The following is a 27,071-nucleotide window of genomic DNA, read 5'->3' as shown; positions in this document are numbered from 1 at the left end:
AATTTTCTGCACCATGCATGACTTGGGGGTGGCTGACTTGGTGAAAATTAGGTTAGTTATAGCCATATTTAAGGCTCTGAATACCTGGGTATTACTTTGAGTCTGAAATCAATGCGTTCTTCAACCACAGAATACAATTGTAATGGCTTTTGCTGGCTACCTTAGTGCAAAACTTTCTAGTCAAAATCACCATTGCTTTCCATTGCTGCACTTTTTCCAGAGTCACAGTATCCTTTCTGATGTGGAGAGGGGTGGGTGGGGAGTGGTGTTGGTGGTGGCCCGGGGGGGTTGGGGGGGAATTGAATATGTTATTCTAAATTATATCTTAGAAAAGTCTTGTTTACTCCTCTTACTGTGGTCCTAGTATTATAATGAATGACAAAATCAGACAGCACAGAAGCATGTCATTCAATCTATCGTGCTTATGCCATCTCTTTGAATGAGCTATCCAATTATTCGCACTACCCTGTTCTTTCCCCATAGCTCTGCAATTTCTTTCCCTTTTGAGTACATTGCTAATTCCCTGTGGTTACTATTCAATCTGCTTGCGATACGCTTATAGGCAATGCTTTACAGCCCTGAATCATGATTTCCTTGGCTGCAGCCTCCTGACATAATGCTTGTGCTTTGTGAGAATGGTCACCAATCACTTAACAGTTTTCCTTTCATTTGTCTAAAATTACAAGCCATACTATATCCTATTTCCTTTGTTTTCATCTATGTGTATTATGAAATGTTTGCCTGTATTAAAGACCAACTGCCAATCTTGGGTCCACTTCCCCAACATATGTAAATCCACTTGCAGCAACGTGATGCTTCCATTTATGTCCAACTTTTTTTTTGCTAATCTCTGAACTCTTCTAAGTTACTGACTTTGTTACACAATTTGGTGTTATCGGAACAATTAATTACTATGCTGTATGCCCTCCTCTGTCACATTGAGCATCATGTTCAGGAGAGAACATAATACTGAGCCTGGGGTTGACCTAATTGTGACTGGACCCCTATGGAAAGCTACCTCCTTCAAAATTGTCTTTTATTTACCTACCTTGCCCTAAAATAATGTAGAATAGAAATTATACTTTAATATGTAAAAGTCCGTTTAACCTTTTTTCGCCTTTGCAATTCCAATGTTTCAACACTTCCTTGGAGGGAGAGGTCCTAAAACTGCATACTTATTTTTCCTTTTCAGACTGAATAATAGCAAATAGTTTTGCATTTCTGCCTGGTCCATTCCTGGTTTTACTCTGCAGTAATGAAAAGAAATGAAGGTTCAGAAATGAAAAATATTAGTCTTCAGTGAAATTTTTTTTTACCCTTTTTTGCGGAAAGATTTAGGATTTAAATGTTCTTTTTTAAAACAAAGTACTTCAACACAAGTGTGAAAACATAAGCAATTTGTTAGTCTATCTCAGTAGCCATCCTTCATCTGGTATGTTGGAAGGTCCTTGATCCTGGTTCAGCAGCAGTTCTCTCTTAGGCTGTCCTTTTGGGTTGTGAGCACAGGAAGATTAAACAGAGATAATCGCAAGATTAAACAGAGATAATCGCATACTGGCTTTTTTTAAAAGGAAGAACTGAGATGGCAAACATTTACCAACACTGAAAGTTAGAGTGCAGGAAGTAGATAGGTTTAAACTGAGAAAGGTGGTTCACCAATGTGGTGAGGTGTAGAATGTTCATTTGTACTGTTATGCAAAGGAAATTTGTGCTGATTGGACTAAGTGAGTTTGATCCTAACGATTTCTCTTTATGTTCACTTGCAGTAATTTAAAACTTTAATTTAATATAAGGATGCCTTTTCTCTGTCCACCTTTGAAAAGATTGGAGAGGAGTATGTTGCATAAGGCACAGATATTCAGTTCAACTACTAGGATGTCCTGTCGCTTCATTCCTAGGTTATGCTATTGCATAGTTCCATATTGAGCAGTAAAGGAATAGACCTGAATATTAAGCCTTAGACTACTTTTTAAATTTATCCATGGGTATAAGTGTCACTGTGGAGGCTAACATTTGTTGTCCATCCCTAACTGCCATTGAGAAGATGGTGGTGAGCTGCCTTCTTGAACCGTTGCAGTCCATGTGTTGTAGGTACACACACAGTGCCGTTAGGGAGGGAGTTCCAGGATTTTGACCCAGTGACAGTGAAGGTACAGTGATATGGTTCCAGTCGGGATGATGTGTGACTTGGAGTGGAACTTGCAGGTGATGGTGTTCCCATCCATCTGTGGGCCTTGTCCTTCCAGTTGGTAGAGGTTGAAGGAAACTCTAGTGAAGTGGTACTGCTGTAGCTGAGAAAATTAAAAATGCAAGACCTGAACTAGTAACACCTCACAATGTCACTCCTGCAATTCCCCAAAAGAAGCGAGCAGCGTTCTGTAACATGTTTAGTGTAGAAAAAGAAGCTGTTTTAAAAACCACAAGTAGGCTGATCAGAAAGTGAAATCACAATAGTGATAATTCAATGAGTGGTGATTAAAAATTAATCGTGATCTGACGCAGATATAATCTGTTCAGGGATTTGAAGCTCAGTGGAGAAGGAAATACAATAACCATTTTACAATAGCTGTCAGACAGTAGCAGGATCTGAAATTACAGCATGCATGGTTGAGAGACGTAACGGAAGCTGTTACAGTCTCTGAAGGAGAGGGAGGAGAAACCTGAGCAATTCAGCTCAGTGATTCATGAAAATGTCATAGCAGTCTACAACGAATAGAATGACATTTCCAATACAATGTATTTTTTTAAATTGAATGTGCAGACAACACTAAACCTTCCTTTTCACTTTCTTCTCCCTTGTACAAGAGGGTTGTTGTAATTTGATATTCATTTGTATTGGTAGTCAAAAATTAAACGCAGCCAGAATTCTCTCTGAACTGAAATTTCATCTGCCTTATTCTGCCTCATTAACAAACTAGCGGGTTGGAACTGACATTGTTTAACCCCTGGTAAAATATTTTAAAATGTGCAGTATCCTATTAAGATTGAACAGCCCCCATTGTTCTTTCCGAGTAAAAACAAGTGTTGTAAGACGGAAGATGTTTTTTTAAGTTTTAATTGAACCAACATGATTCCTATCCCTAACATGACCTCCATCCAACTTGAAAACTTTTTTTTTCAGTGTAACCATTAATAAATTAAAGCAAGTTGGCACACATTATTGGAATTGAAATAGTTGCTCTAGAATGGAAAAACTAAAAACAAAACTGGAAAGTCCCAGGTTTGATTGGTCTCTGAGTTAGTTGGATGGCAGCAGAGAATCTGCCATTTTCTAAAACATCACTTGTGAAAGAAAGAACTTGCATTTATATAGTATCTTTTATCTACTCTAGATGTCCCAAAACACTTCATAAAGTATATTAACAGTTATGTGGGTAAATGCAACAGTGAATTTGTGTAACAGGATCCCAGAAATAATAAATATGATGAATGATCAGTTAATCTACTTTTAGAACGTTGGTTGAGGGATGATCTTTGGCTTGAATGCTGGAGAAACTCCTCCTTTAAATGGTGTTAAAGGATCTTTCCACCACCTGAATAGAAAAATGTGGCCTAGATTTAATGAACCATCTGACAATGCAGCATGCTTGCAGTATTACACTGAAGTGTCAGCTTTAACTGTATTGCGTTTTTGTACCCACAAGAAGTGAATAAGGTGAGTGTTACCAGCTGTGCCAAACTGATACTTTAACAGAATTAAATATACCTGGGGCAGCATCTTCCGGTTGGTGAGCAGGGGCGGGGCCCACTCGCCAACGTGTAAAATGATGCGGGGGTACGTCAGGCGTGCGTCCTGACGTCACCCCACGTCATCTAGATTCTCAGTTTGGTGGGCACTCAGCTGAGTCAGGTTTATCAAGGCCATTAAAAACTAATTAAGATGATTAATGGACCTGCCCATGGTGGGCAGGCCGGGAGCCCAGGCGGGCTTCGGAAAAAACATGAAACCTCATCCAAGTTTTCAATGGAATCTGATCCTATAACTCACTTAGCCCCAGGGAGATCTGTGTGCTCTTTCACACACATGCGCGAAAGAGCACACTCCTGGCTGAGGGAATCTCCCCATCTCGCCCACACAGGGAGCACATAGCGCTTCCTGGCGGACATCACGCTGGGCGGGCCTTAATTGGCCCACCAACGTAAAACGGCAGCGCCCCACCCGACTGGGGGTGCCAATCGAAAGGCCGCCCACCTGCTCCTGCATTTCCCCCTAATGGGGCGGGGGGAATATTGCCCCTAGAATTCCTGCTTCTAATTATTTCCCAATGACCCCTATTTGAAAGGGCACACATGCAGATTTTTGGCTCATCTGTAAAGCCCCCAACACCACAATGGGATAGCTGGTCCTCATTGCTATCCTTCACAGGTGAAGGTGGGTGATGTAGGTGAAATGCATGAAGACCTGCACTTTTGGAACCATACTGCATTGAGAGTCAGCAGCCACTTCAGGAGAGTAGGGAGGAAAATGTATTTAAATTTATATAAAAAAGAAAGTGAGAGACTGCAATTCCCCTGGACCCTCCAGCAGTCTTGATCTTAAATCAGTAATTTAAACTTTTGCAAAAGCAAAATACTGTGGATGCTAGAAATCTAAAATAAAAACAAAATGCTGGAAATTCTCGGCTGGTCTGGCAGCACCTACGAAGAGAGAAATAGAGTTGTTTCAAGCCTGTGATCTTTCATCAGAACTGCCAGACCTGCTGAATATTTCCAGCGTTTTGTTTTAATTTAAACTCTTGACTCTGCTGACATCGGCCAGCCAGTGATCTGAGTTACATGGTTTTTGAGTTAGTACTTGAGCCACAGTTAATATGGGGACAGGTCATTTTGTTTTGCTCTGAGAAACAGTGAGCCACTGTCACCTTCATGTTAAAAGATCCATTGTACTATTCAAAGAGGATAAAATTAGTTTTCTCATTGCCCTGGCCATTGTTTATTCCTCAGCCTACAACCAACAGAAGACACTAATAACTGATAATGATCAATTATATCAGCTAACTGATCATTTGTCTAATTGATAATTCTGGGACCATGGGATGGGCAAACTGTTCTGTTAAATAATTCTACCTGTTGTAGCCATACTTAGCTGAAACTGCAATTCTTTCCTCTACCTTCTTTTGACATTTTCTACTGGAGATGAAGAAAAGACCAGGGATCATCAACTTGCATTTACATAGTGCCTTAAAGATGAAAATGTCATTAAGCAGCTGTGGACTTGACGATGTTGGGAAGAAGGGAGGGGGAAGACACACACAGTCAGAGGACCAAAACACCTGGCAGGGAGTATAGGTGGAAGCAGGCTGCAAGGCTGTTAAAGGCTTTTGGTACCAGTAGAGGTTAACAACGATGGGGTTGATAGGTGAGCAGGATTCAGTGCAGAACAAAATATGTAAAGTTGAGTTTTTGTTGAATAAAGAGAGGCATCATTGAATAACTGCTCAGATGGAATCTTATGGCCTTACAAGATATAAATGGAGCCCCAGAGATGTGGAGCAGAAAGACTGCCAAGGTTCATAGGGACAGGAGAAACAGGTGTTAAAGTCCTTAAGACTGTGTGATAAATATTGCTGTTTTTTATTGTAATAAATGTTATAGAACTCCTACAAATTCATATTACACTTCTTTGTTCCATGTAATCAAAGCACTCTTGTGTTACTAAAATCCTTTTTTATAAGAGATTGAAGATAGAATAACTCAAAAGTTAGTACAGTGAAACCTGTAAATTATGGACACTTCAGGGTCTGGCATCAACTGACTTTTTTTAGCAGCTACCTTTATTTTGAAACCTGTCATTGTATGTACTGTGTGTATATAAAAAAAGAGAAAAACACTGCATTCATAGCACTAGAGAAACTAGTCTATCCATGTGATAAAGCCGTGCAAACATTCAACCTCCAGGTGGAACTTATGGTGTTCATGTGCAATTTAGTCCGTGCTTCAGCTCCTCCTACTGAGATATTCATTTGTTTATTTCCTCTATCTGTCTCTCTGACTTTACTTGTTATAGCAAAATTTCATTTATGGCGTGCACAATCCACATTGCAGTAATCGCCAAAATTTGTCCAGCTTTGCTTGGTGCAAGAAAAGATTATTGGCTAAAAAAAAATTTCTTTCAGCTTCAAACGCTGCAGAGTGAAAACACCACCCTCAGGCGGCAGGTCACTACGAATATCTATCAAGTTCCCAACAGTTCAGAATACCCAGGTCCCTCCAATCCTTCGTCCTTAAAACGGCGCCCGTCTGCACGTGGCAGCCGGCCTATGTCCATGTATGAGACTGGCTCTGGTCAGAAACCCTATCTCCCAATTGGGGACGTCACATACCCAGAGGACAGTATTGCAGGACTTCAACCCTTCCCTCAACACGTAAGTAAATCGCCGTCAGCTCTGGTAAGCAACTTGTGCTTTATTTTTCTCCTTTTCCTCTTTGTCCTAAGTTCTGATTTTCTTTTCTAGCTTGCAAAATGCTATCTTGTGATTTTTTTGTCATTTTCTTGTTTTACTCCTTTTTATTGCAAAGCTTTTTTTTAATTATTGAAAAATGCATAATTGAACATAAATGACCCCATTGCATGTTAGCCTTTAAACCTTGTTCCTTTCAATGTTGTTATTCCAAGACTGTTGTGCTAACATCATCATTATACTTGAATTGGAGAGGAATAAGGCCTAAAAGACCTTCACCTAAACTTTTTAACTTTATTTGACCAAATGTTAATAGAGGAAGAAAGAGAATGCCAGCTAGGAGCACTAGGTGGCATACCAGTATTGTACAGGTCAGGCAGCATGTGCGGAGAAGAACAGTTAACACTTCAGGTTGAGGCCACTTCATTAGAACTATTCTGATGAAGGATCGTTGATCTGAAACAGTAACTCCTTTTCTCTCCACAGGTGCTGCCTGACCTGCCGAATTTTCTGGTTTTGTTTCATATTTCCAGCATCTGCAGTATTTTGCTTTTGTACAAGTATTGTACATTAAGCTACATCATGAAGATCCTATTAATTCTGTTCTTGAAACAAGCAGGTTATTTTGGCAGATCAAAGTTTCAGCTGCTCCACGATGATTCAGTTTGTGTATGCACCATGAGGGCAGTGTCGAGTAAATAAGACCAGGCATATCTCTGATTCTATGCCTGGTCTGTGCAAAGTTAGTTATCTCAGCCATCAGTTGGAAAGGTGGAACTCAACTGTATACCTCAGCTGGAGAGGTTTGCTACTCCTGACTGACATTGAGTCAGCATGTTGCAAACTGTACACTGCTTGATAGATCAGAACTGAATTGGGCTTGGCTGTGGTGCTGTCTGTAGATACTTGATACATGGACAGTGATAATTTGAGCAAGGGTTTTGAATCTTTGCCTTCAGAAAGGAAGAGCTGGAAAGGGAGAAAGCCGGCATAAGAAAAATAGTCAAACTTGCACAACTTTGCTTTTAACAATTTAAAATCTTTGAAAATTAAAACGCTCCTAAAATAAGCACTGTGTGTTTAATTACCTTTTTAAATAACCTGATGACACTTTATCATTGAGACTGTTTAGTTTCTCCAGTTTATATAAACATCAGTGTAAAACCTCATTTAATATAACTTAATAATATAATAAACTTAACTATTGCAAGATATTTTTTCCAATTCTGGTAGGTAGTTGCACCATTATGAAAAGTTTATGGTCATGTAGGTGTTACTTTTATTGACAGTCATTCACTGTTCATTTCACGAATCTTGCAGGTTGAATCCCCTCTGTGATCTTGTGTTCTGTTAAACTCACTACATTATTGTGCAAATAGGGAAAGCATTATAGTTGTTGGTACTTTTATTCTTTTTTGCATAGTATAATACATTTGTCATTTTTGAATCTTCAGATATTAAGTTTTATAAAAGCATTCCATTGTTTGTTACTTAGACTGGATGGGGGCTGGTAGGGGTGGTTAGCTTTTTAAAAATGGATTGAGAAAACTGCTTTTATCCGGGCATTGCATTGGGGAATATTGGATTACACTATTCCTTTGATGAGGAAGAACATCTGTAATAGGTTATATAATAAGAAAAATTGTTACCCTAAATGGAATTATGCTAAATCTGGATTATGCCTAATTTGTTTGCCACTCAGGTTGGGCTTGAGATTGGAATATTCATCCCATACTACAAATTTCTTTTCCACAAGCTTTATATAAGAATGATGTGGGTTACACTAAACTTCAATAAGCTACAAAATTATTTGGGTTCAAATACAGAATAACCTGGCATTTACCAACATTAGAATTTTTACTTGATGAAATTCAATACAGAATCTTAAAATCTCCAGCACAGGAGGAGGCCATTGGCCCATCCTATCTGCCAGCTCTTTGAAAGAGCTAACCAATTAGTTGCACTCCCCTGTTCTTTAACCCCAATCCTGCAAATTTTTCTTTTTCACATGTAGATTGGGGTAAAATTATTTTTGTTTCATTAAAAATGCACACATCTTATGCTTTATATTTAATTGCCTTTAAGTTTATAAAATGAAACCTTTCATTGGTAGCGCAGGGTAATATTTGGTTACCATTTGTTCCAAACAACACTGAGGTCCTAATGTTTGAATTGAACCAGACTGAACTGGAGGTAAATGGGTCATTGACTAAATACATCCTCCTGATTTTTTTTTTTTTAGTTCCTAAAATCCCAGCCAGCTGAAAATCACCAAAATGTGTCATTCTTAGTCATTAACTTAACTTCAAGAGTAACATGCAGAATTTTGTTTTCACTGTGAAGTCTTGTTGCTTTTAAATGTCAACTTGTTGATTTATTTTGTTTGTAGGTATGCCAAGTAAAAGCCATAAAACCTGAATTGTACTAAATGTGATTCTTGAATGTGTTGAAAGAAAATTTTGTAAAATAGTTGTAGTTTTTTACATCCTCTGCCCTTCAAATGTGCTAATTTAATCTAAAGACATTGTTACACAATTTGAATGTCCTTGCTTTGTTAATTTGCCATAGACGTACATGCTTTTTTTGAGATCATAAGCATTCTCACAGTAATGGGAAGTCTGCCCTCCTTGGATTTGTTATGCTTAGTGCTCCTGTGGTTTTTTTTGAGATGTTTTGTTTTAAATAGATGAACAAGCATTTTGTTTTTTATTCATCTCAATGTAATGACTCATTTTAAAATAATCCATTCATTAAGTTTTTGTTATTCCAAAAGATATAAATTAAGTGCACTCAGATCAGCCTTTCTACTACCTCCACATTGTCTCCATGCAGCTGATCATTCTAAAGAGGATATTTGTATCAGAATTCCTACAGTTTCTGATTGTTTCGTTGGTTTTCATTTTGTTCTTTGAAATCACTGTTCAGGAACAACCATTTTGTATAGAATCCTGCCTTTGGTTACAGCATGACTTTCCCCATCAATTACATTATAAAGCCAACCATGATGATGCCACAGGATGTTTTTCGACCCTGTTTCTAGCCAAACAAAACAGGGAAGAAATCAATAGATGCCAGTAAATGGGGCTTCATATATCTTTAAGAGCTTTGAGTTAATTCAGAGGAATATACTTCACTTGAGTACATTTGATGGGCAGAACTTTGGTTGGATGACTACTAATTTTTATGCAATATTTTAATTGGCAAAAGTGTTCATATCACTTTTGCAATATTACAAATTCTGCAGGTAAGCATACCAAATAAGGCAGCCTATTCAGTTAAAATGAGTTTTGTTCACTGCGTTTTAAAAACGGTTTGCAATTTTAGTTTTTTTAAAACCCAGTGAAAACATTCAGTTAAAGTCTCTGTATAAAAACTTGGCATACCTATATTTATAATTTGGTTTACAATTCGTGTAGTCACTCTTTTGTTGTGTTTTTCTTATGTTTAATTTTTGCCCGAGTGTTTCTTCTTTCCCCTTTCAGATTGGGAGGAGTGCCTTTGTGACCTCCTCTTCATCTTTACCTTCCTTCCCTTCCACGCTTTCCTGGTCCCGGGATGAGAACACCCGAAGGGTTAAGTACCTTCTCAGTTGGTCTGTACATAGGAGGAGACGGTGACCATCTGCAGTGCCTGTTGTTGCCTCTTTCCCACCTCTTTGCCCTATTTCCTTTCCTTCAACTCTGCATGAATAGTCACTTTCACTGGAGTTTCCTTCACCCACTGCATACTCTGATTATTCTTCTCTGCCTTTCATTTTTATTTTTCAGTTTATTAATCCTGCTTGCTCCCAAACCACAGGTCGCAATGCACACCAAGCTTAATTATCCTTTCAGCCATCAAAGCTTGACCCTTTGCTACAGCACAGGTATTAGATCTCCATTCAAGAGATATTGTCATGCTGCCCTGATGTTTAGTGGGTGAATTCACTCCACTGTGTTGTATTGAGCATATAGAGCAGGCATGTCACAGGTTCGATCTCTGGTCTCTTGTTGAATTAGTTAATTTCAGCTAGAGTACAACTGGCCTCCACCTGGGATAGGAAATGGATCTAAAGGGCCTGAGATCCTGTTTATTAACTGGCATATGTATTTTTATGGGGGTGAGCGTGTTGGGTGATGACTGGATTTAAGCTCAGCTTTGATGCAGGCAAATCACCTGCAGACACTCTGCCTGAGTTCATATGTGAAGAATGGCCACTTGGGCAAGGTACTGAAGCGCTACTTGAGCCCATGGAGCCATACACCACATTCAAGAAGGGATGTGAGAAATTTGAATAAGAAACTTTCAGTATAATTATAGTGGCTATAATTTTTTCTTCCCAATTTTCTCCCCTCCTCGCTCCTGCAGGCACTGATTCCTTGATGTCGTATGATTCCATGAGCACTGGTCGCTTTTTAGTACCTCATATGGCCATTTTACATGTGTAAGCCTTGACGTTGAACATTGGCAAGCATCGCAGCCAAATCAATCCTGTCATTACCCAAAGTCCACACTTCAAACATGGATCGCTGGATATTGATCAGAAGCAAGAACCTTAGCTGGTACCAAATCCAGACACTGAGGACACTTATAGCACCCAAACTCCATGCTGGCTGAGATCAGCTAAATCGTAGTTCAGGGTTAGAACGGGCATGATCTGAGTTTATATGTCTCTCTACGCACTGGATTAACACACACAGCCATCAGAGGAGCCCAGCTGTAATGGTTTACTCTTGCAAAGAGTGATGCAAAGGGGGAAATAACATTGAGTCATTTATACCAAATATTCTAATTTGGCAATTGATGGCTAAATTTGAAAGGATAATGTGTGTTTATAAAAAAAATAAAGGATATGTTCCTGGTGGCATACATGTGACATTCTGAAATTAAAGATTAAAACATATTGTCTTAAATTAATGCAGGGTACAGATTTTCTGTGTTCAACATTCCTTTTCCACCCCCATAATCTAACTTGGAAAATCTGATGTACTTTTTCAATGGGTTAAAATTAAAACAAAAAATTCCATTTTCTATTGCAATGCTACGTAGTGTATGCATATATGTGAATTGGGATCTTCATGCAACTTGGTTGCTGTACCATGAGGTGAAAGCTTTCAGAAGAAGATCACAGTTGACTTCAAAAGCTTGCTCCATTTTCTAATTATGCTTCCATCACTAAGGAGTTTTTGGACTTCAGTATTGCTTTAAATGAACTGTGACTGGCTGCTAGTGGAACAGAAGGAGCCCTTAAAATAGTGCCAATTATTTATCTACCAAAGATTTCATGGTCCAGTAGCCTAGTCATGGTGATTGTGGCATCTTAAACCAGAGGGGTAACCATCATCTGTGCTGGCCTTATGCAATGCTCCATTCCAATATGGGAAGAGCCTTGTAGCAATTGAGTTGCCATTGGCTACAGGGATCCACAAAATCTCCAAGCAGATGCCTGGATGAACTAATTTTTTTCTGTTAAAATATAATCTATCTAGACAATCATTCTTGGGCAGCCTATTACTGTAAAGATGGTACCAGCCACAGTTTCATTAGCATCCTGCCTTGAGCATGGTCTGATTTATCTCACATTGTAGCATGTATTCACTCTTAAGTCTACTGATTTTAAAACTAAAATAAACTTTCTTCTTCCAAAGTCAGATTGTCCATTTTTTAAAAATAAATTACGTGAATGGAAAGCTGATTCATGTTAAATGTTTTTCTGTCATGTGCTAGAACAATGTGTTACTTACGAACTGCTAATTTTGTTGAATTTCATAACTGAGTTTCAAATAAAATTTTGCTATATACAAACCTAAGAGAAATATGGATACACTTAAGTGACTGGTAGTCCAGCTATAAATATCTTAGTTTAACTGTATCTTTCTCTTCAAAAAGATTGTTTGAATTCAACTGGAATGAGAAGATTACTTGCATTTATAAAAAAGCTGATTAAAATAACATCTGTCATAATTAAGAGGGTCTAAACTAATTATACAAATATGAAGTGAGGGTTAAAATGTGAGACATGATTCTTAAAATTGGCTCTCTCATGAGGGCAATGTAATCTTCAAGCTGGGCATTATTTTTAACCTTGCCCATTTGCCCCCCCACCCCCCCCCAACCGTTCCCCAGTCTTTAGAATCTCCTCCAGTCCCGCAGTCCTCTGTGATATCTGTGCTCCTCCAGTTTGGATCCTTGAGCACCCCAATTTTAATTGCTTTACAATTAGCAGCTGTGCCTTTAGCTGCCAAGGCCCTAAGCTCTGAAGTTACCCTCCTTTCCTCCTTTAAGAAGCTCCTTAAAATCTACATCTGCTCAAATATCTCTTGATGTGGCTCAGTGTCAAATTTTGTTTAATAACACTCCTCTGAAGTCCCTTGGGATGTTTTACTTTGTTAAAATTGCCAATTAAAATTGCCAAATAAATGCAAGTTGACGTTCAGTTGCTGCATTTTTGGCCTTCATTGTCTCAAGTTCATAAGAATCTGCTTTTAATGGGGATCATTTGTACTCTGTAACTGCAATGCATAACCTTTATCAGGATATTTTCTGTTGAGAAATATACTACTTTCAAACACTTTCTCTAGATTATGGTGTACACAATAGACCCCCGGAGTGCGATTAAAAATCATGGTAGGCACAAGAAGCAAAGACTCCCTTTTACCACACTACCTTCCTTCTTTTTCTTCCCCCCCCCACAACCCCTCATGTCAAAATATGTTCAAATGGCAACACAGCAAAACTTGGTTCAAAAGACTTGCAAATAATTTTATTTCAAATTTATAATTTGGGAATGACAAATGGCGTTCTTCTTTTTAAGCATAAATGCAATTGCTTTAATATTGATTAGTTATTAACCCTGGCTGCATTTTTTGTGTTACTGACATCAAACATTTTGCATTTCCTTTTTAGTTTCTGTCTGAATCAAGATTGACAACTATTAGGTGATATACGATCTATTTGAACACTTGAGGAGTTACTATGCTTTTTGTATCTTGGGATCTGTTTTAACTTCTTTAGGCATCAAAGCTCGAGAAACAGAACAGCATGCCGGACAGTGACTACGATAACACAGCAACCGACTTGGAACCAGATGAGGCTGGGTATGAATTAATTATAGCACAATAAGGCACAGAGAAGGTCCGCACGATTACCTATATAGAATTCAAAATGGCTTAGAAATAATGTTCAAACCCCATGTGTTACTGCTTTGAAATTCACCCTCTGAATAATCATCTTAATAATTTAATAGCTATGGTAATTGACTTGAAGGACAGCTTCTTGGGATGTGTTTGGAGTGGGTATAATGAATACATTTATGAAGTACCCATATGAATCATACTGCAAAGATATGAATTTTCAGCTTTTAGTCTAGTGGGAAATTCCATTGAATCACTAATAGCACTTGCCACAAGATCTTTTGGCTTGGTGTCCATTTAATAATTTTAAAAAATAGAATATGTTCAGAACATATGGTATCCAGAAGGTGACACAACATTAAAATGAGAATGGAGTTCTGATAACAAGTAAAAACGTACAGTGGCTTAAGCTACTAATTGTCAAATGTCTGAAATAATGGTGGATACACATTTTTATCTTGTGTTGTCTAGGTTTCCCTCGGTTTCCATTTATGTATTTTTTAACATTATTATAGTGTGGTGTATTGTATCAGTGCCATAGGCTGTCAGTTTGCATGCATTTATCAGCAAATTAAGTTCTAGGTTGTGATCTAAGAGCAACAGTTGGAGACTCGGCTGCATCCCGTTGGAAAAGGAGAGAGAATCTGAGGAAGTGGTATCCTGTGATTTACTATTCTTGTATGCTTCTTCAAATTTAGTGATATTGATTGAAGCCTGAGGAACACCATGCCACCTACAAGACTAGGAAGGAACAGAGTAGAAAATCTGCCTTTTGTTTTTATGCAGAGAGAGCAGCATCTGGATATATTTACTCACAACAATGGCTAATCAATATTTTTGGGCAAGCTATTTCCTTAATGATGGTGGTTAAACATTACTCTGAATTGATTTGACTTTTCAGTGCTGGAATGTTTTCAAGAGAGAGAATTTTATGGAAATAAAGATGATGTACTTAGTGTGAAGATACCAGTAGAATGTCACTCATGCAGCTGTTAAAGACAGAAGTAAACGCATTTTTAAAAGCTGAAAAAAATTGTTAGTACTTTACAGAATTATCTTCAGCCTGGTTAAGCACTTCTAAAAGCTGTCAGTCCTATATAATGCAACTATTATGTTTTGAAGTAGTCTGGAATAAAAATGACCCAATCTCCATGCCTCCAGAGCAAGAAACACCCTCTCAGAATGTATTTATTTGCTGCCTTGGAAAGACCAAGCAGTGTTGCTGGCAAGGCTAAAGGTTTAACATTGGAGGCCTGTATGGACTGCTGTCTTGACATCTGGGAAAGGTCCGGGCCCAGTATGAAATGATGCAGAATCATACTATTCATAATATAAATGGAATGTTGTTATCCTTTTGAAACAAGTGTTCTCTTACTTTTCACCCAAAAATTATTGAGAGTAATTTTAACATTGAAAGGTGATCAGTATATTTGAGTTCCTACCTGTAAGAGGACAGTATAATTCTCAATCAAATTAAATTACCTGTTTGTTTCTTTTTGCCTAATGTAAGCTCTTGCCGAAAGGGTAAGCTAAAAAGCATAGGACGGCATGAAGAGAACCTTATGCTGGAGCTAGACAATCCAGATGCAGAACCAGACTCCACACTCCCAAGCACGGAGGATGTAATTCGGAAAACAGAACAAATCACCAAAAACATTCAGGAACTGCTGCGAGCTGCACAGGAAAACAAGCATGACAGGTAAAACTTTATTTTTTAGTTCTTATTTTGCATGGATTTTTTATGCACCAGTAACATACGAGGTTAACCAGATGGTAGAGACATAGAGATGGATGTCACAAAGTGTACATGTGGATGCTGTTACATTAGCTACAGATGATGTTGATGAAAAGGCAGAGGGGGCCAACGATGTCCTTGGGAATTCAGGTTGTAATGGTTCGAGAATGAGAAGAGCTTTACTCAGGGTACTCTGACCGTGATCATATAGGTAAGAGTGGAACCAAGTGAGGGCAGTCCCAGTGAGCTGGACTGCAGAGATGTTGGAGAACAATGTCTGTGGTCAACCATATCAAAGGCAGCTAAGATGTCAAGGGGAGAGAATGTACTAGAGTCATAGAGGATATTATCTGTGAATTTAATTGGCTCCAATCGGGTCCTACGTCAGAGCAGAAATTTAATTGCAGAGATTCAAATGGAATTGTAGGAAAGTTGGGCAAGGATTTGGGAGGCAACAATCCATTCAAGGACATTGGAGAGGAAAGTGAGGTTGGAGATGGGGCAGTAAGACAAAAGGGGTCATCGGTTTTTTTTTGAGGAGATAGGGTGAAGGGATGGCATAGTGGATGATGATGATGGTGATGGCCACCACCAACAGAAAGGTCACTTTCATCTCATCAGCCTGGACTGGATTTGAACCTAGATCCCACAGTGAAAGCAGTGTCTTTCCCACTGTGCCATCCTGTTCTTTGATTTTTTATTTTTAGTTGAGATATTTGTGAGTATCACAAGACTGTAACCAAATTATTGTGTTTGTATAATGGCACAAGTTAATGTTACTTAACCCCTTAGGATTTGGCTGTAGTCTAAGCATCTCCTATATATCTTGTATATCATCGTGAAAATGGAAGTTTTTAAAATTCATTTCTGGGATGTGGGCATTTTGCTTGTGCAAATGCAGTATCTAAGTTTCAACTCCGTGATCCCACTAGATGTATTTTGTGATTTGACAGCTCTCTAAATGGTACAAAGGGATATTTTTGCAACTTACAGTATTGGGAGCTATTATTGTCATCACACCTCCCTTTAATCATCCAGTTCTGTGCACAATTGTTGTTTTGTGAATTTCTTTGCTTTGTGATTTTTTTTTCCAATTTTCTTCCCCCTCCTTCGCTGGAGGTGCTGATTAGTGTTAATAAGCCCAGCAGTACTGACAGCCATCCAGTACTTTGCCCAAATGAACACTTTTTGTGCATTGTTCTTCTTTTCAAACTTTGTGGTGTTCTGGGCTTTAGGCCTTAAACTTTCACTTGGGCCTTTCAACATTATTTTTAATAAAATCTTCGCATAAATCCAAACACCAATTTGATTGCAGAAAGCCTGATACTAGCATGTATTTGCAGTTCTAGCACAGGCATGTATCTGTTTATTTCTCACTTCTTTCCTGAAAGTGATGCCTCCTTGCTGAGTTGTGCTACCACAGTCCACTTCTATTGCCTCACCCAAGTGACCATTATTCACATCTCAGTCGTGTAAGTGAGAATTGTTTAGAAATTTGGCCACCAAAGCCAAGCCAGATGCTGCCCACAGGTGCACATACTCCAGCAGAGATCACTGGACACTTAGCAGGAAGGGGAATTTCCTCCCCCCCTAAGGGTTGAACCTGAGATCTCATGGACGCTCATTCATCTAGTCACTAGATAATCTTGCTGAGCCATTAGGCAAGCTCTATGGATAATTTTTTTTTCTGTTCTTTTTGGCCCAGGAATGCAGAGGTAACTATACGTATCCCCACAGCACACCCCAACTAAGATCAATGTAGCCAGGGTTCAAACCTTGGATTGTCCTGGTTTATGTGGCTTATTTCCACACCATATTGGACATTTATGCACCAACTCATCAAAAAATATCAAGAGTCTTCATGATATCAGAGAATACTGACTTGGAGGACTTACTGAACCCAATAGGCTGAGGAAACTAAATTATTAGTTTCACTAAACATGTGATACTCTATTTTTGGCACAAAAAGCGTGTGCATAAACTAGCATTCTAGCCCCTCCTACATTAGATGCCCATCTTTTCTTCCTGGAATTTGTTCTGTCCTACAAAGTCGACTAACTGAGCAATGATGTGAAAAGTCTGTAATGTGTTTACATGCAGCCATAGATATGTTTTGATCCGTTGCAGTGTCCTTTTTTCAGAAGTCTACATTCACCATTCTCATTTGTTATTAAAGCAGTTTAAGAAACATTCAAACAAAATGGAAAAATAAAAAGGAAATAGGTCTGAATCTACCACTAAGTTTGCAGTATGTATGTGGATATATTGGAATTGTCAGACTAGTGTGCATTCTGCTATTTGCTAGTCCACACTGTTTTCATTTGAAGTCTTTCATTTTAATTTCATTCCACTTGTAGTTTGATTTCATCTGTGCAATCACTTCTTTCTTTTTCTCTCCCTTTCTCTTCCCTTTCTGCTTCCGATCCTTATTTTTCCCTCCGTTCCAGCAGACAGATTGAACGGGAGAGCCTGCGCAAATTCAGGCACAGCCTTGGCTGTTTCAGTACATTGGTTCTGCGCGCCGACAAAACTTCCCTTCAGCCTCTGACCCTGCAGCAGCAGCCTGACCCTGCCACCTGGTACTCTGACCTCTGTCTCTGCCTCCCAGGCACTCCATCTTTTCTCTTCTTCCCTGCATGATTGTCACTGCGGGTTTGTTAACAGAAGTAATGAGTCTAGTGGAAAGAAAATGAAATCCAGTGGCCGCTACAGAAATAGTGCACACAAACTTAACAATGGCCAGAAATTGCAAAATAATTAGTTTCTTGCATTTGCAAATTGAGTTGGCAATACATTAAAAATAGTAACGGTTATATGCATTATAATGGATAAAAAGGTAGCCTCTCTGGCTTTAGCTTTCCACTGATTCAGTTCATAAGTTCAGTGCATAGAATGTAACAAGCCATGCAAAAAGAAAGTTCCAGAGCTAGGTCTCTGGTCTGTACTGACTTAGCTTATCTCAGTTAAAATGGTTACCAGGGCTCTGAGCAAGCAAGAAACAAAAGCAGCCATGATATTCACCCCTAATTGCATCCAGTGGCCTCTGCTAGGAAGTGTCTATGTGTGAACGTCAGGTGAGGACAGAATGTGATTTAGCTGTGATGTCCTTGAGAACTGATGTCACTGTCGAGGTTAAAAATGGCCACTTCTGTGAAGTGACAGTGTATGCCAAGAGGTGTTTTTTTACATGAATACTTTTGGCTGTTGGTTACTGTTGATCAAAGTGATTTATTTCCAGCATGGATCACATGTTGTCATGGAGTGTGCCTTCAATGTGTTGGTATTGCCTGTACACCAGACACCCATGTGGCCAACTCTCCAGAATCAAAAATGAGTCACCAAAATCCTTTTGTTAAGGGAGTAGCCTCTGAAAGCCATACTGTAGTTTTGTGACTTCCTAGAAACAAGACCTGGCGCTTAATTTAAAAGTGTGCGCCTCCCTGATGACTTAGTGGGTAAATGGACTGTCTGGTATGGTATTAAATCATACAGAATTGGAAAATCCCAGGTTGGATCCCGTCTGTGTTAAGTTATCTCATCTCAGCCATGATAACGTTCAACTGACCTCTTGCCCACTTAGTTAGGGGAAGGGGGCAATTTCAACTAGAGTTCAGTGTTCATGCTGGATACATCACAAGTGGATGTCAGATGAGAAAATGATCAATGCTCCTTTGCCAAATAGCTTCCTATACTTTATTCATATTTGCACATGAAGAATGGCTACATGAGTGAAGTGTTGCAGGGACCCAACAGCAATATTTTGTATTTTATGGGGGGAAGAAAAGAAGTAAAATTCTCATGTAAAATAACATTTCATTATTCCTAAAATTAACAGATTTATTTAAATAAATTTTACAATGTATGTAACTCCTGCCAATCATTAATGTCCCTCCTAACATTTTCCAAATGTTGACATCATGAGTAATTACCAGCACTACCTAGAATATAGATGCTTTTGGATTGGCCTTTTAATGCACTGCTTACATATATCCTGTGCTGGTAACATCTTTTTAGTCCAAAAGCCGAAGGACTGTTTAATCTGCTAGCTGTGATTGTGATTAGTTTTGCCTTCTGGGAGAGACGCCAAGTAGATGGAATGAAAGCTGATTGATTCCAATGTGGCCTATACTGAGTCAAATCCCTCTTGCTGGATGACATGAAACTTGTGTGGAATTCTGCGGCTATCTGCTCTGTTTTCTCCATTGCATGAGTTGAGGCTAAAGATTGGATTTGGGTGAACAGGGTAATGATTTCAGAAATCAATTGCAAAAATTAATGGAAAACCGTTCAGGTCAGAATCAGTACATTTCATTTCTTTGACACCCTATTGTTTGAAAAACTTGAACTTTTCATCAGCCCTCTGTGTCTGTTTACCAAGTCCACTCTCATTACATATAGGGGTGGTGAAGTTGGGCTTTTGATTTATTTCGTTCTTTGCTATAGATTTTACATTTCCCTGTACCAGTTGTTGTAGACTTGACACGTCACCATTTTTTACCATATCAATGAAAATTTTTTTTGCATTTGTTCGTAAGATGTTGGTGTCGCTGGCTAGGCCAGCATTTATTGCCATCCCTAATTGCCCTTGTTCAGAGGGCATTTAAGAGTCAACCACATTGTTGGTTGAAGTCACTTGTAGACTAGACCAGGTAAGGACTGCAGATTTCCTTTTCTAAAGGACATCAGTGAACCAGATGGGTTTTTATGACAATTGGCAATGGTTTCATGGTCATATCAGACTTTTGATTCCAGATTACTGTTGAATTCAGATTTCACCATCTACCATGGTAGGATTCAAACCCAGGTCCCCAGAGCATTAACCTGGGCCTCTGGAACACTAGTCCAGTGATAAAACCATTGTGCCACTCAAAAAGTTCAAAATATTGCTAATTCCTGGTCTTCCAGGAAGAAGTGGAAGCCTGCTTCATGTCCACAGCCCTTTCCATGGTGCGATCCTGGTGTCTTAGCTATGCTGTTCAGATGGCACTGAGTGAAGGCCAAGTGCTCCTCCCCAGGGGGAGGCAAATCATTCTATTCCATTATGGTATGCTGGTTTTACAGCAGTACGTAGAAGTCACTATCCATCTATTTGGCTAGAGAATGGTGAATGTCTAAAGGGAAAAGTGGAGAAAAGTTTATTTTAGTAAGCTCAAATTCATCACAAATATTAAACAACACTTAACTAATCAGACAAATTAATTTTGATGCATAATTTTTATTTGTAATATATTTTATTCCTACAACTCTTAGTGCAATAACTTACATTGACACTGAACTGCAAATTGATTATCTGCTATCTTTAGGATGGTCATTTGGCTGAGGTATCATAAGGTTATTGGTAGTTGTATCAAATGAACACCAACAAAGTGTTAATCATGCATTCAGGAGAGAAAGTTGATAGAGATGTAGGAAAATATTGTTCTGCTTCTGTTGATGGTTATGCCCTATTACTGGGATAATGTTATGCATATTTTGCAATATTTTGAGAGAGATTTTTAACTGAGTTAGATTTCAATGTTGCACAGGTGAGCCTGGTTTAAGTGAACCCTAAGAAAGTTGATTCCATAAAGGGTCTTACTTGGGATACGGATGGGAGGGGCAGATGTGATCAAGCATTTTCATGTTGGAATATGGTTCTGTGGGATCTTGTAGCTTGAACAACTGTCCATTCTTCATGTGAATCTAGGATACAAGCATTGACAAGGGAAGGGCATCGCAAGCATGCTTAATCCTGTCCTCACCTGACGTATAAAAATGAAAACTATCCAGCAAATGTGACTGGATAGCAATCTAGAACTCTCACCAAAAAATACTCAGACCAGTTGTAATGTCCCAGATATTGCCCTGGATGAGGTCGACTAACTCTACACAGTCTTGTATATTGGGACCAAACTGACCATACAAAGGAAGTGTCACACATCGAGTCATTTACTCATAAATAAAAACAAAAAAACTGCGGACACTGGAAATCCAAAACAAAAACAGAATTACCTGGAAAAACTCAGCAGGTCTGGCAGCATCGGCGGAGAAGAGTCATTTACTCACCAAGCTTTTAGAGAACCCAATACCATTGTTAGCAGAAGAGGTTTAAAAGTATGTGAGTGTTCATCCTAATTAGAAAGTGGATATTGATACAAAGTCCATTGCCACAATTTCAGCAAATATATATCTCAGAGGCAATGCCCAAACTTTCTGCCTTCATGTACCATTCATGGATATATCATGGGGTCTTGTCCACAAGTTTAAATCAACGTTCCTTTAATTTAAGCCATAGGTACTAACAATGTTCTCATCCTAAGATTTATCCACCAGTGAGGCAACAGCATTAAGAACAGCCATTTCCAAACCTCCAGATGTACAAAATTCAATCAGTACAGACCATTTATTAAGAAATTTAAACACAATTAAACGTGTATGAGGTGGGCTTTGTGGGCCCGTTTATCTGAGGGCCAGATTGGACACCCTGCCGTAGAGAATCATTGGCATTGCATGTCCCATCTCAATCCCTGGTATAATTTGTTCAGTGGCATACTATTAGTGTAGACTTGCTTGAATGTTGCTTTAACTCCAATCACACACCAGTATATTAATTGAGTGATTAATGGTTTCTCTTTTTCCCCTTTTCCCTGTTTTACCCTCTGCTGTTTTACTATTTCACCCGTTAGCTTTATGCCCTGCTCGGAAAGGATACATGTTGCTGTAGCTGAGATGGCAGCTCTTTTCCCAAAGGTGAGTCATTTTTAAAAAAATATTTGGTTTCCCTGTTTTCTTTGAACAAAAACCTTGTACTTCAACTGATGTCGAGTTTGTGTGAAACTCAGTGTGAATTTCTTCAATTTGGAAAATAAAATTAAGTTATTAGATCAAAAAGGTTAAAGTGTTCATTAATTCTAAAAAGTTAAGTCTTCAAGCAAGCAAAATGATTGGTTTGAAGACATAAGCTGCTAGCTCAGGTTGTAAAGGAAAAGAGTAGCATGAGTCTAGTGAAAGCTGTGGAAAGTTGGGGATCTGAAAGGTCACTCATTCCATCCCTTTAGGATGTTGTAGGACAACCTGTATGTACTATATCTACTGTCTCCTGGTGAGAGCTCAAATTATTGTTTATAAGTGGCTCCACAATGTCACACCTGGCGATGAAATACTGAACAAAGACAGCCTTCTTTGGCAAGCTCATTGATCCGATACAAAGCCAGGAAAGTCTGCAAATAGTTCAGAGTACCTTTAGTGGTTGACCTGCCGGCATGACTACTAATCAAACATGGAGTGACAAATCTGCGACTGGGAGTTGATACTGCTCCCACTTGGTACCAGGTAAATCCTGCAAGCTAATGCCTTGATTGATAGACTGGTTTTGACAGTAAAGCAGTGACAAATTTACTGGTGCTCTGTCTAGTAGGCTGTGTGGCTGTAGTCTAGTTGATTAAATTCCAGAACTACTACTGCCAACTTGTCCTCTGGATTTAGGTTAGTGTGATGTCTTTCTTAGAGGAGAATGTACTCTCCACATAAAAGGAAAATATGCAAATGTTGAAATCAAAACAAAATGCTGGAAATACTCAGCAGATCAAGTAGCGCATGTAGAGGGAGAAATGGAATTATCATTTCAAGTTGATGACCTTTCATCTAAACTGGAAAATATTAGAGATGCAAGAGCTTTTGAGTAAGTACAGAGGCAAGGGAAGAAAGAACAAGAGGGAATGTCCGTGATAGGGTGGAAGGAAGGGCAGATTAAATGACAAAATGGATAATGGTGCAAGCCAAAAGAGGGTGGTTAGAGGACAAGAAAATATACAAAAGATGGATCTAGAGGGTCTGAAAATGACATAACCAGGATCATTGCCAGCAATTGCTATCTGAAGAAATGGGAGCAGTAGTTATGATCTGAAATTGTTGAACTCAAGTGTCAAGTCCAGAAGTCTGTAAAATGCCTAGTTGCAAAATATGGTGCTGTTGACTGAACTTCATTAGGGCAGTTTAAGAGGCCAAGGACACAGAGGTCAGAGTGAGAATGGGGTGGTGAATTAAAATGACAGACAACTGGAGGCTCTAAGTCACACTTGCAAGCTGAGCAGAGTTGTTCTGCAAAGTAATCAACATATCTGCATTTGGTTTCCCCACTGTAGGAGATTGCATCATGAACAGCAAGTTCAGTAGACCAATTTCAATTAAGTCCAACTCCTACCCATTCTCTTCTCCACCCCCCACCCCCCCACCACCACCACCAACCTACTCTTCTTTCCTTGTCTCTATAATTGCTTAAAACCTGATACCTGTTCTAGCTTTTTCCTATTCTAATGAAAGGTCATCGACCTGAAACGTTAATATGATCACTACCTGTGTGTACTTCTTCATAACTTGGTGTGGAGATTCTTAAATATGGCCAATAATTTCTTTGCATATCAGAAGCCCAACTGTTCAAAATAAAGTTATTATATATCCCAGTATTGTGTCAGATTTTTTTTGTCATATTCTCTGGACTTTGAAAACAATGGCCAACATTTTCCAGCCCTGCTGTGGTGAGCCTGCTGCGGAGGATGCAGTGGCCCAGCCAAAAGTCAATTGACTTTAGGTGGGACCGGACGACCCCAGCGGTGGATGGGGCAGGAAAATCCTGTAGAGTGTATATTTTTCGCTTGTGTGGATGGTAACAAATAAAGAATGCTTCTCTCTGTGTAGAAACCTCGTTCAGAGATGGTTCGGGCTTCACTGAGGCTATTAACTTCTAGCGCATACAGACTCCAGTCAGAATGCAAGAAAGCACTGCCTGCAGAGCCCAGTCCCGTAACTGACATCCAACTGGTGACACAGCAAGTGATCCAGTGTGCATATGATATTGCCAAGGCAGCCAAACAACTTGTTACTATAACAACAAAAGAAAACAATAACTAATTAGTTTTTTCCTTTTTTATTTACAACATTTTTTTTATATAAAAGAAAACTGTTCTGGATATGTACCAGCATTGCTCTGGGCTTTCTGTCAGTATTATGTTTGCATGCTTTTTAATAACGTTATTTACAATTTTTGAATATTAAAATAATCTTCCTTCTGCCTATATGTTTGCAGCAGAGTTATATTATTTTTTCTGGGTGCTATTTTCATTGTTTGACCTCAACACCCGCTGGCAAGATATTGCTCTCTGGGAGTTAAAGCAGGCAGACAACAACTGGTTAGAATTGTGCATATAACTGAAGTGTAGTGATAAGAGCAGAAATATGTAGAAACTTAAACTTCATTTCTTCCGCCATTATAAAGGTCAGCAGTATTTCCTAAATAATGCAAAGTCAGGGGAAATATTGTTTAAAGTTGTTGCATTGGCTGTGGGGGAGGCGGTGGAGAAAGGAGTTTTTTTATTCACCAAAGCTATAAATAAGATTTTAATTATTGAGAAAACTTGTTAATGGTACAAGACCCTTAGTGAGGGAAATAAACTCAAGTTGCAATGGATATGGTAAAGGGCAGGGAAAATCAGTACGTATTGGATAGGTGATGTCAAACTTGGGTTTAGAAAGTCTTCAGATTGTATAAAGGAGAGGGATTAAAATCGGGTATTAGGCTGCAGTTGAAGGGCTGCAATGCTAAAACTACCTGCGGTTATGAAAGTGACCAGAAATTTTAGCTGAAACCAAAAGACTGAAAGGTATTGCTGAGCACTTGTTTTTTTTAATCGAATGGAGAAACTTGAAATGAGTGTTACCTGAAGTGGAAATAAAACTGCAGGACTATGGGGAAAAAACCAAGGGAGTGGGACTAATTAGGTAGCCCTTTCAAAGAGCCAGCACAGATACAATGGGCTGAATTGTACGGCACAGAAGCAGACCATTCAAAAAGTTATGAAATATTTACAGAGAATAGGTCCATATTTACTTAGCTTTAGTAAGTGAGCCACATCAAAGTTTTTAAAAAGTCACGTACTTTGCTCTGTCAGCAGGAAATTGTCTGAGTTCTTTATAATGGCATACTGTTTTTAGTTTTTCTTAGTGCTTCAAAAGAGCATTAGAATTTCTTAAATAATAGCTAATGAATTCTCTTGTACGTAAATAGTTTTAACCAAGCTCCTTCGTTCAGCCACATGCACAAATTTTAAACCAGGGGCTGTATAAATCAGTAAAATCAGATTGGTCAAAGTGTAATTGATTTAAAAGCTGTACTAATCATTGTTTTATGCAAATTGCATCTCAATATTACAGCTTGTGAGCTACATGACTGACAGCATTGTATTTATGCAATGTGTAACCAACCCTTAAGATTAATTATGCTTTTTCTGTGGAAGGTATTTTGCATTTTCATGTCTTGCTCGTGTATGCAGAAGCTATTTATCATCAATCCTTAGCCTGTTGTTGTACAGCATTTTTGGTCAGTTAATTCTAAGGAAGATCATCTACTTTTCATCGCTAAACCTTTAATGTTAACAAATTTGTGAAATGGTCAGCAAATTGTAGTGAAACTTATAATCTAATACTTTTTGCATTAAATTCCCATTTCTGTGAAACTGTCTCTCTCAGTCAGCTGCAGTGTTTAGAACCCTTCAGGCATGGGTTTTTAACCTGTTGATGTAGAACCCATAACAGATGAGACTAGCACAACCTCGTTTGGCCTGGTGCAGCTATGACTTCCAATTCTCCTTGATGGCAAGTGAATTAGCAGATGGAGGAATGGTGAAGTTACCAAATTTTTATGCAAGTGATTTTGAAATGGTTAAACTGGGCATCCCAGTCAACTTTGTATTGATGATTGAATCACACCTAGACTAATGCAATGCAAAATATGGTGTGGATTTGAACTGGCAGGACCAGTCCAGAAGTGCACTTCCTGCCAGCAACTCAGAGTGTCATTGCTAGCAGCTATGAGGGGGTGGGGGGGAGGTGGTCAGGGTGGGAAACTTCCCAGGTCATTATAGTCGTTTGTAAAGGAGAAAATGTAGAGAGAGAAAGTAATAAAAACAGTTAATGAAGAAGGGGTTAATCACGATTGCTTCAATTTTTTCCTGAGCATAGTGATGGCAGAGTCGATGTTTATGAACTTCTGGTTAGGTTCTAAGTGGGAGAATGGAAAAGTCAGTAAGATGATGTAGATCGGTTAGTAGTTGTTATTGAGGCAAGTGGATTAGTATATTCTTGCAGGTTGTACTCAGGACCTTTTTATTTTGAACATGAAAAATGAAGGGAAAGATTATTTTCAGGTGAGGGTGGGTTTTGTGGTACTGTATTGCAATATGAATTAGTAATTAAATGTTCCTTATAAATGACTACACAGGAATTGGCACCACCAAACTACAGCATGAAATCTAGGCACCAATGTAGTTCTGGGATGAAATTTGATAGATTAGTTCCAGTGCAAGTCTCTTCTCTGTTCTAGAAACTAGCAGCCTTTGAATGGGGGCTGGGGGTATATTAAGAGTTTTTTTTCACTTTTCTGTCCCAGAATGAATGAATCCCCTACATACCTTTGCACTGTAACTGTCATGTGGCTCTTCCTATGTAATATTTGTGTCACTTTCAGCAGCTAATGGTATTTCAAAACCAACTAAGCATGGAATCGTGTACAGTTTGTAATGATGTGTTTATTCTTTATTAAATACATTACATGATGTACATACAGTATCCGTGAGATTCTTTATTTTCTTCCTGTACTCCACTCGTTCTTTAGACTTTTATTTACTGTAACTTACACAAAACTAGATCAATATTAATGATTTGTCTGTGTATATTTAAATATTTCAAATTGGATCATATAACACTTCTTTATTTGTTTAGCTTCTTTGTAAGAAAATGTCCCAAGGTGCTTCACAGGAACATTATAAAACAAAGTATGACACCAAGCCT

At 38.7% G+C, this 27,071-nt stretch overlaps 1 protein-coding gene across 11 annotated transcripts in view; it reads left to right on the top strand.

The window, feature by feature from the left end:
* Positions 1 to 26,840, top strand: part of git2a (G protein-coupled receptor kinase interacting ArfGAP 2a) — a 79,372-nt gene extending 52,532 nt beyond the window's left edge. For 3 of the 11 annotated variants that reach the window (XM_041202438.1, XM_041202440.1, XM_041202437.1), the window contains exons 15-20: positions 6,117 to 6,389; positions 9,884 to 9,973; positions 13,395 to 13,477; positions 15,024 to 15,212; positions 21,914 to 21,977; positions 23,925 to 26,840. In XM_041202438.1, the coding sequence (XP_041058372.1) occupies positions 6,117 to 6,389; positions 9,884 to 9,973; positions 13,395 to 13,477; positions 15,024 to 15,212; positions 21,914 to 21,977; positions 23,925 to 24,137 (912 nt within the window). In that variant the 3' untranslated portion in view covers positions 24,138 to 26,840. Of the gene's footprint in view, positions 1 to 6,116; positions 6,390 to 9,883; positions 9,974 to 10,748; positions 12,028 to 13,286; positions 13,338 to 13,394; positions 13,478 to 15,023; positions 15,213 to 21,913; positions 21,978 to 23,924 lie in introns of those variants that run through there. The other 8 variants (XM_041202447.1, XM_041202439.1, XM_041202443.1 and 5 more) reach the window with 5 other exon arrangements.
* Positions 26,841 to 27,071: the final 231 nt, after the last annotated feature.

This window comes from Carcharodon carcharias, chromosome 13, assembly GCF_017639515.1.
Source record: "Carcharodon carcharias isolate sCarCar2 chromosome 13, sCarCar2.pri, whole genome shotgun sequence".
In the NCBI taxonomy this organism is placed as follows: Eukaryota; Metazoa; Chordata; class Chondrichthyes; order Lamniformes; family Lamnidae; genus Carcharodon; species Carcharodon carcharias.
This window is presented reverse-complemented; position numbering and strand designations above follow the sequence as displayed.